The sequence below is a fragment of the Pteropus medius genome, unplaced genomic scaffold (genome assembly GCF_902729225.1).
Source record: "Pteropus medius unplaced genomic scaffold, Ma_sr-lr_union100, whole genome shotgun sequence".
NCBI lineage: Eukaryota > Metazoa > Chordata > Mammalia > Chiroptera > Pteropodidae > Pteropus > Pteropus medius.
Window position 1 is genome coordinate 4247345 of NW_024353517.1, and position 10395 is coordinate 4257739.

At 38.8% G+C, this 10395-nt stretch overlaps 1 protein-coding gene across 2 annotated transcripts; it reads right to left on the minus strand.

The window, feature by feature from the left end:
* Window positions 1-2924: 2924 nt before the first annotated feature.
* Window positions 2925-10164, minus strand: CRYGS (crystallin gamma S). 2 transcript variants are annotated; one of them, XM_039850788.1, is made up of 4 exons: window positions 8918-10164; window positions 8673-8735; window positions 3876-4118; window positions 2925-3453 (listed from the first exon to the last, which is right to left on the minus strand). In XM_039850788.1, exons 2-4 carry the CDS (start codon window positions 8688-8690, stop codon window positions 3181-3183), a joined length of 534 nt encoding a protein of 177 aa, XP_039706722.1. In that variant the 5' UTR covers window positions 8691-8735; window positions 8918-10164; the 3' UTR covers window positions 2925-3180. The 2 variants fall into 2 exon arrangements, with proteins under 2 accessions (XP_039706722.1, XP_039706721.1); XM_039850787.1 differs by lacking the exon at window positions 8673-8735.
* Window positions 10165-10395: the final 231 nt, after the last annotated feature.

Here is a 10395-nt window from a genome sequence, read left to right on the forward strand (position 1 = left end):
CTGTCTAGGGTTCCTAAGCACAAGAAGGCTTCATTCCAACCTCAGTTGATCGTAAGTTCACTGTGAATGAATCAATATATATTAAGATGTCTTTAAACAGAGGCAGATGTTAAAAAAGGTTATGTAAAGATTGGTTGACGAAAACATGACCAGAGGCTCACAGGCACCCAACCCTTTATTTCCTCTAGGAATAATAGTTCAGCATTCGCTATTAAATGTTAACCGTCTTTGTAGAATATAACTACGTGAATAATGAGAATTGGCTGTACATGCCATGTATTGTTTGTACATTATCTTAATGCCCACAAAGTGTTATCTTTGTTTTACAGATAAGGAAGTCGAGATTGTACATATTAGATCATGGGACTTGGAGCTAACATATGGAAGTGGCAGGATTTGAATTCATTTCTAATTCTCCAGAGGGGAAGGAAATTTTCTAGCCCTTGAACTGGAATGTGAGTTCTTAGGAAAGGTTGGTCAGGTGCATATCGGGGATGGTGGGAGGACACAGGAAAGCTGAGCCTAGTCAAAAACGGTACATTTCTGAGAAAGAAGGGTGAGAGAATTGAACACAATCCTCCAGATGTAGTCTGCACTGGACAAACTATAGCTAACACCGGGGGAAAAGATAATCTGCAATCGGCACAGAATAGAGGCACCAGGATGGTGGAGTCTGGGAGCCAACCACACCAAGAGAGAAACAATGGGAGGAACCAGAGTTGTTCATCCTGGAAATGAGAGTGTGGAGGCAAACAGAAGAGATCTCTAAATTCTTAATGGGCTATCTCAGGAATGAAGAATTAGAAGGAAAGCAAATCTAGGCTTGTAGGTTGAGAATTATAGACAGCAAATTTTGACTCAACGTAAGGAACGTTTTCTGAAATTCAAAGCTCTCCAACAAGTCAAGATTGAGGACTGGTGGTCCACAGGCCAAATCCAGCTGCAGACACATTTTGTTGGCTCATAAGTGTTTTTTCAAAAATCGTATTTAAATGTTCTTCCTTTGGGCATGCGTCTCGTTTCCACAGCCTGTACCACTCCCTGTGCTTTCAGACCCATATCACTCCTTTGCTTTGCCCTTAAAGTGTAGGATTGACAGATTTAACAAATAAAAATATAAAATGCAGTTAAATTTGTATTTCAGACAAATAATTTTTAGTATAAGTATGTCCCATTCAATACTTGGGATATACTTATACTGTATTTATATTTATATTCGACTACTTGGGATTTACTAATATTGTCCTGTATTTGTTCGGCAACCCTAGCCTGGAGGCTTCTTTCTTCGCCGCCCCCACCCCCCTTCGGTAAAGAATAAATGATAACTGGTCATAGACCTTTTTCACTCATCCCTCACCCTCCTCCCCTCTGGCAACCATCAGCTGTTCTCTGTATCTGTAGGTCTATTTCTGTTTTGTTTATTCATGTTTTGTTTTTTTTAGATTCCACTACCCTGGAGACTTTAAATGGGAGCCCCGATGTTGCATTTTGAGGAAGTGGGCTCTGTATTTGGGAACTATTCAGAGACTTGTCTCAGGAATGCTCAGAATGGAAGCAGGACTACTCAGAATGGAAGCAGGACTAAAACGGTCTAAGTATGCCCTTGCCCTAGTTTCTTCAGACTCTCCCTCCTGTTTTATAGTGACAAAATAATAAAAAGTAGAGAGAGATAATTCTAAATTACAACCCAGGTGCTATTCTGGGTGTACCTGACGGGTGGGATGCTGGATTCTTGTTTTAACAGCAGAATGTTCTACCAGAACTGGAATTGATAAAGACATAAAGTGTTTTTGAATTCCAATATCAATTGCTAGCAAAAATTCTTTAAGTGCAAGTTGATTGATGTGTCTATAGCTTGGGAGAATGGTGGTAATCTCCTTCTGATTCAGTGCATGAAACAAGAGGCATAAAACATCCCAAAATAATAATTGTTTTATGTCGAAAACCATCTTCTGCTTCTCTGAGACTGTGGTTAGTCATCCTGACACTTGTTTTCCTATCTTGCTTCCAGAACTGCTTTTCTGGTTGTTTTGAACAGACTGTGACCAACTCACCAAGGACTGGAACATGGCAGCAGTTAATATGACAGGAGAGAATTGTGCTAACTCTGTTACCGCAGACTCAGTGTCCTCAGTGGGAAAGAAGAGGCAGGATCTCTAAGATCATTCCCAGAAATTGTGCGTCTAAAAATAGGTGTCAGTAGTCTTTGGGCAACAGTTAGTCTTTCAGCATCCTCCTCTGGCCTCCGAAGAATTAGAACGTTTATGTTTGATGGGACTTGAGTGAGCATTTGGTTCACCCTCATTTTCAAGGTAAGGAAAGTTGGCTGCATGGTAGGTTGACAAGGTCAGAGCTCTTTTCAGCCCTGCAAGTGGCTTCCCATTCCTCCTCCTCAGTTCATCATATCTCCCTCCATAGAAAAACTAGACTTAAGGGTTGAAAAGTAACTGACATAAGAGTTTCTAGATCTTAAAAACGGGACTTCAGAGGACTTATGACTCTATTTTCAAGTTAATATTTTCACTGGCCATTCTTGATAGGTATTCTGTTTCCTCAATAAGGGGACTCTGTCCTTTCCACCTTTTAAATTTTTCAGGGTCTTATATTTACATTATGCACACAGAACCTCAGCCAATATGTGTTGGATGAATGAGTTGGAAATAAAAAGAACAAAAGCTTTGGAAACAAATATCCTGGACCAAATCCTGGTCCTTTCATTCACCAGCTGGTGAACTTGGGCAAGTTTTTTATTTCTCTAAACCTTGGTTTCCTTATTTGTAAAATGCAGATAAAATCACCTCTTTTATAAGGTTGTTGTGGAGAGAAAATTAGATAATGAAAGCACTCAGTAAATGGCAGCTATTATTATTATACCTGTTGCATTAACACAAAACTTAAGCAACAAGAACCACTACATGACAATATGATTTTCTAACCTTTTAATGAAGTCCCATTTTGTTTGACACAAAGCTATAGGCTGGTAGTCTGAAAGCTGAGCTGCTTTGTGTAACTTCCCACTGTGGCGGGCATTATTTTACTAGTCCCTAAAAGTATTTAAGGAGAGGCATTACAGTCAACAGTGGAATGCATGCCAATTGTTTTATTTATGATGCCTATTTGGGTGACAAAGCCAGCCAGCATTTAGCCCCCAGGAAGAAGCTTATGGCCCCTCCCATGTCATTACTCCACAACACGGCGGAAAGACTGGATAGCTGGGGAAGCTGCACCCCATTCCATGGGCTTCCGGTACTCCTTCTTGTCCAGGAGGTACTGCCTGCCACGGTAGTTGGGTAGCTCGTAGAAAATCCAGGCACCCTCCAGCACCTTACAGGAGTGGACCTCTCGCATGTGAAATTGCTCCATTATGGAAGGACAATCTTCAGAGGTTTCATACATCTGACCATTAAAATCCCCTTTCTCAAAGATCTGAATCTTATACTGGCCTCCGCTAGACTGAAAAAACAGGAGGAAATGAACAGCAACCATTATGGAAATCACCAGCAGGTCAGGAATTCAGACAACAGTATAGTTCAGAAGCTACCCTCTTGAAAGCTAGATGCTCTGAACTCCCATCCCCACTGCGCACTGACTGAAACAGCTGACTTTCAATAAGAAAACCTTAACTCCTTAAAATCCTCAAGAGTTAGAGAAAGCGCTATGAAAAGTGTATTCAGTCTTGGGATGAACTGACCTAAGGTTTAAGTCTCTGCAGCCAACAAAAGACAGCCTCCCCACCACTCCCATTAAGAGGTAGGAAAATAACAGGAAAAACCCTTTTTGCAGAAAAGCAAAAAAACAAAACAAAAAAAATTGTGTGGGGGGGTGAGGGAGGGAGTGATATATATACACACATACACCAGAGCCACAAGACTCACCAGATGAACAGCTCTGCAGGAGCTGAGGCGGTCGTTGAGGCCCATCCAATGCTGGTATTCGGGGTACTCGCCCCGAGGTAAGATGTACATGTACCCAGCAAAATTGGGCCTCTCATACACAGCCCAGGTACCTCCTTCCACCCTAATGGAGTTACAGCGATTCAGGTACATGTGGAAATCTGCACAGTCGCAATCACAGTCATAGTGGCGGCCTTGAAAATTTTTGTCTTCATAGAAAGTAATCTGAAGTACAGGGCAAACAAAGAGAACTGAGGAGTTGGATGGCTTTATTCACAGACAAAATAAAAATCAAGACTATATTCCCCACTTCAGAAATTCCTTTCTCCTCAATTTTGAGGAGAAAAGATAAGTTCTACCTCGCCTTGCAACATGTGCTTTCTGGCAGACATTAGTTGTGGACAATAAGAATGAGTACTTTCTGAAGACTTAAAATGAAGAAAAACAAAAGTGCTCTAATATAAACTGGCAGTTTCAGACTCAAAGTCATTGCTTCCTCTTTTTTGTCCCCACAGCTCAAGGTACCTACCATATTATATAATGATCTACTAACATGTCTGTGTCTCCTTCCAGATTCCACCTAAACTTCTTCCAAGGGTGAAGACCAAGCCTATTTAAGCTATGGACACGTGCCCAGCACTTGACAGACCTTCAATAAATGTTTGATGAAGATGAATGAATTCGAATGCAGAAATTCATTCTAGATGATTTAAAGTATAGAGGAAAATAAAACATAGACCTTAGTTTCAGAGTTTATTTTACATGGATATAGAGGAGGGGTTCCCAAGCCCCAGGCCGCAGACTGGTACCGGTCCGTGGCCTGTTAAGAACTGGGTTGCACAGCAAGAGGTGAGTGGCAGGCAAGCAAGCGAAGCTTTATCTCTATTTGCAGCCACTCCCCAGCGTTACTATCAGCGCTTCAGCTCCACCTCAGACCATCGGTCCCTGGTGCCAAAAAGGTTAGGGATTGCTGATATAGGGCATACACACATGAAAATATATCGCTATGTTCTGTGTTATTTTATTGGTAAGAGCATAGTTACAAAATAACAAAATGACAAGGCAAAAATGCTCTTTATGAAAACTCTTACCAAGTTTTTACCATAATGCCTGAGATAAACCTCTGAGACCCATGATGGCTCTGGGAAAATATGCAGCCCCAAGAAAGGGGAAATAATAAACCTGGGGTCCAGAACTGTATCTCCACAATCAGCCCTACTACCTTAGTCAAGCCATCTCTCTGGGCTCCAATTTCCCATTTGTCAAATGAAAGGACTAAACATGGGAAGCCCTGGCTGTAAAATAAAACCCAGAGCTTTTCTGATTGAAACAGGAGAAAGAGTTCCCAGAAACTACTAGGGCTTCATAAAACAGTGCCTGGAAATAAATAGACCAAATGGACTACAGAATTTGTCCCTTCTTGTTCTATAATTCCATAATCCAAGATCAAAACTAGGTTATAATTTAAAATGAAATCACGTATGTCATTGATTTGAGCAGTCAATTCCCCGGCATTATGCTGCCACCTTGTGGCTAATTTGCTTTATTGGTTTAAAAAGAAAACCATGTCAGCCGAATCAGATGAGAGGAGCAGAGCCAAGTAAAGTCTAGAGAGGATATGATGTGAGGCTTGAAGGATAAGTAGAGGTTTTCCAGAGGCAAACTAAAAATAACAGCCTGTTCAAAGGAATAAAGGAGTGAAAGTCATGACCTATTATAGGGACAAGTGGTTCATTAACACTGGTGCATATCGAACATTTGTGAGGTATAAGGAAATAAAGCCAGAAAAATGACACAGGAGCCAGGCTAGAATCCTTTGGTGATTATGTGGGAGATGTGTCTGGAAATAGATTTTCACCATGGGTGAGGTGAGAGATGATGACGGCCAACTGAAAGGCAAGTGCAATGTGAATGATGATGAGGAAACAGTCAAAATAAATTTAGAATTTGGTTGACTAATTAGATATAGGGAATAGAGGAGAAAGAAACAAAGAATGATTTGCATATGGGCATCTCTTCCACCTCAGATGATTCTTTCCAGATAGTAACCTACTAACATTTCCTTCTATCTTTATCTTCCCCCACCATCCTTCCCATTTCTCTCAACTCTATTTCCTATTCCCTAAAAGCTTCCTTACCCCTTCTCACCTCTAACTCATCTACTTCATCTCCTTTCTTCCATTCCCAAATTCATCTCTTCCAGCTCCTTTTCTCATTTTAGCACATATTTAGAGATACATGATACCCCAGTTAACAGATGAAGAAAACAAAACCACAGCACCACTAGTCACTGGCTCTGTGACCTTGGAAAGACCACTGAATCTCTTTAAAGCTCAGTCTCTTACAAAACTGGATAACAATATCTCCTGCAGAGGGTTGTTCCAAGGGTCTGAAGGAACAGTGTTGATAAAACACTTAGTGTAATACCTGGCTCAAATTTTCCAATAAGCTTTTGCTATAGTTGTTACAGAAAAAGAAATTAAATGATTTGCTGATGTCACTAGCTAGTTACACGTTAGGGGCAGGCAAGCGAGTGGACTGCAGTGCAAATCCTGGTTAGTAATCTGTGGTTCATTTTATTTTACTTTATCTCCTCCTTTGCTGTCTTCCTACCTGCTGTTAGCTCTGTTCGACATAACATTTACTCTCTTAGAAACAGAACAAGACTGATCCTGAGTCTGAAAGGGCTTTTCCCAAGACTTGTGGAAAGATCTTTTTAAAAATCAAGGTAACTTCTCTAAGAATAGATAGATCCAAAGTCCTTAATTCAATTTACCGTTGGTTTTTGGCCAACTATTCACCAAAACAGAGGCTTTGTCAAGGATATGCTATGGGAAATTGATATCATCTCTTTTTCCTTGTTTTTCACACTTACTGCCCTTGCACATTTGCCTGACCGACATCAATCTGAGAAGTGGAAACATATACGATGTTTTACAAGGTCATCTTGCTGTCCACCCTCCCAGCAGAGCAGCCAACCATCCCCAGATTGAAACAAAGCACTAATGTTGCCATGGAACCATTACTGAGCTTCAGGACCAAGCTCTCCTTTCAGCAGAACTTCCAAACCCCAGGGCCCAGAGAATGCTGCACCTCTACTCAGTTTCCATTTATAGAAGGACCATGAAATCCACTCTATGGTCAGAGGAGAGAAGGTTTTGACTCTTGGGCAAAAAATTTTGTGCAGAAAGCTAAGAAATGTGCAGAAGATTTTCCTAGAGATTATTTCAAAATTCCCCTCGTTTTCAAGTTTATTTTTTGAAAAATAGCCTACTAATCCAATGTAGCAGAAAGAAAAATGTCTTTAGTATTTCAGAAGTAACAAAAACAAATTAATGCATCCCTTTTGATTAAATTACAATCAAGTAGTGGGAAAGGGAGAAGCAGTAACAGAAAAAGTTGAGATACTATTTTCTTTGGTTTAACGAACAAAAGTTATTTAACTAAGTGAAGAGCCCAGCGATAAGAAATAAAAGAGAGAACACCATTATCACTCTGGAAATCTGTGAAAGTGGGGATGTTTTCCTATAAGATGGTTCTGTAACAGTCTGTCCTCGAGGGAAGTGGTTATCCCTCTAAGGACTTCAAGAACTTTTTAGAGGGATTTGCACGGCATGTTTTCAAGAACCTGAGAGCACTAAAGACACTGTCTCATTTCTCTCCCCAGATCATATGAATAACAAGTACAATTACTAGTTCTAACTAATTCTGGTCAAGTTAACAGGTGCCCCTGAAAGAATGCAATGGGATGTACTTGACATTGTCTGTGTAGCTTTCATACCAAAGATGGTTAGTCTGAATCTAAACATGAGGAAACAATCAAACAAATCAGATTTCAGGACTTTCTACAGGATACCTGGTCTGGACTTTGAAAAATATCAATGTCTCAGAAAACAATGAGAACACAAAAAGGTAGGGGTACTGTTCTATACAAAAGAGGCTTAAAAAAAAAAAAACAGGCTAAAGAAACATGACAGTCAAATACAACGTGTGACCCTTAATTGGATCCTACACCAGGGGAAAAGCCAGCCGTGAAGCGCATTTTTGGGAGCAACTGGGGGATATTTGAATATAGTGTGAATATCATGTATTGTATTTATGATAAATTTGGAGGACATGATATGTTTATACTGGGGAATGCCGTTGTAATTAGGAGATAGATACATGCTTAAATACTTAAGGCGAAAGTATTAAGTCTGTTATTCATTCTCAAATGGTTTAGTAAAGAGAGACAGAAAGAGATCGAATAGGGCAAAATGTTAACAATTGGAGAATATAAGTGAAGGATATACAAGTATTCATTCAACATTTTTTTCTTATTCACCAGTTTTGATTTAATGTACAGGGAATAAAGTCAGTAATATTGTGATAGCGTTGTACAGTATCAGGTTGTTGCTGGACTTATCACGGTGATCACTTCTTTAGGTATATAAATGTTGAATAACTATGGTGTACACCTGAAGCTAATATAATATTGTATGAATCAAATATGTTAGCAGCAATATTCCTAACTTAATAAGCACTTTATTTGGAGATAGGGGTAAGAGTAACTGCTTGAATGAAGGGGATTGCAGGATTTAATGCATTTGATAGGTCCATCTACCTTGCCCTTTGAGGATATTAACAGTTGAGACTAAATTTCACAAAACAAATTTTTAATTGAATACTAAAAGTTTTCTACTCCACATAATCCACTTATTAGCACGTTCTATTCCTTTCGAAGTTCATAGAATATTAGTTGCTGGAAGACAGAAATCATGATATTTATATATGACATACCTGTACAGTATTCAACATAGCACCACACAGAAAGATAATCCCTTAATAAACTGTTTGGTAATTCTGTTAGAGTAGAAAATATAATCAGCATTTCTTAAATCTTCTCTCCCAATCCCAACCTTCTAACCACTATCATACTCACCCTCCAGGCAAAGAAGCAAAAGCTTTTCCCCATGTTTCTTTCAATGTATCATCAGGTGAAAAGAAAGTCGGTAGGGTAAAAATCAACATGACTATTTACTTACCTTGGTTCCAGTTTTAGACATTTTTGGTGCATAGATCGGTTTCCCCAATGCTGAAATCCAGGAATAGCTACAGAGTTAGAGGCACAGAGACATTTATACTGGGCTGGTTTCAAATCAAACATTTGCTTAGTCATGAGAATAGGATCCAAAAATTGAGTCAGTCATTTAGAGTCTATTGACGGTTTCTAGAAAAACAACTGGGATTATGAAATAAAGGAAAGCTTCGGTACCCAATTTAATGCTTACCAAGCCTTGCTGCATTATAGACTTTGCTGAGTCAAGACACCAAAACTCAGCTAAAGTTTTCAAAATTAAAAATAAAAAGGCCCTCTTACCTGGGCAATTTGGTTTTCAAGCCATCAGCTACCCTGAAATTCCTAATGTCTTTTTGTCCTTCAACAAAGCTTGCAAGAGATGAGTCAAAAAGATAGCCTCTATTTCTGAACAGAAGTGACATCTTCCAAAGCAACATAACTTACATAACTAAAGCTAATGCATGATCTTGTATTTGAAAAAAGTCACTACAAAAGACATTTTAGAGACAATCTGCAAAAATTTTAATGTAAACTGGATGTTAGGTAATACTATTGAATGTTATACTTCCTAAATTTAATCATTATACTATGTCTAGTAGGTAAGAGAACATCTTTGTTTTTAGGAAATACATGCTAATGTACTTAGGAGTAAAGGTCCAAGAGGTCTGCAACCTACTCTCAAATCACTGAGCAAAAATAAGTAATATTACTATAGAGAGAATGGTAAAGTGAATGTTGCAAAACGTTAACATTTGGTACATCTAGACAAAGGGGTATGTAGAAATTCGGATTCTTACAACTGTTCTTTAAGTTAGAAATTCTTTCAAAATACAACTAAAAAAGTTCTAATCCACAGGAAAGGGTGCTACACATTGTAGCCTAAGAGACAGAAAGCTACTATGGGGACTCCTGAATTTGCAAAGGTTTAGCTAAGGCCACCTTGCCACCTGCTAGGGGGCATTTCTCTGCCATACTATCATACTGGGACATGTTTAGAGAACATTTTAGCACTTAATATACCTATGACTTTATAAACGAGATTACATTTTACATATGCTAAAAAAAAAAGCAACAAATCAACTCTTCTCCATTTAAATTTTCCTGGTCCAGTATATTTTTCTCAAAAGTCCAACTTCCTCATTTTTCCACTAACAAAGCTAACCAACAAATATTTTTATAAGTTAGATGCCCCTAAGATACATTATAGTCAATTCAGAAAATGGCGAATGTGCCTTGATATGAAGATTATTGAGAAACGAAGTATTAAATATGTGCCTAGTTTTTTGAATTTTATAAACTTTAAAGAAATTATCTAATTAATACCATTAATTTCATTAACCAATAGCAATTTACAAAACACACTTGTTACTCCAGTGTTTATTTGATAATGCTTGCTTGAATTTCATCTTCAAATAAAAACTATGAAAACCTCAGCCAGAACTA

Bases quoted from the DNA above. Each gene is read 5' to 3' on its own strand.
- CRYGS (XM_039850787.1), bottom strand. From the start codon at position 8,938: ATGTCTAAAACTGGAACCAAG. The intron at 4,119-8,917 runs GTAAGTAAATAG...CCTGTACTTCAG, and splicing joins TGTCTAAAACTGGAACCAAG to ATTACTTTCTATGAAGACAA. The intron at 3,454-3,875 runs GTGAGTCTTGTG...CTGTTTTTTCAG, and splicing joins CCTGCAGAGCTGTTCATCTG to TCTAGCGGAGGCCAGTATAA.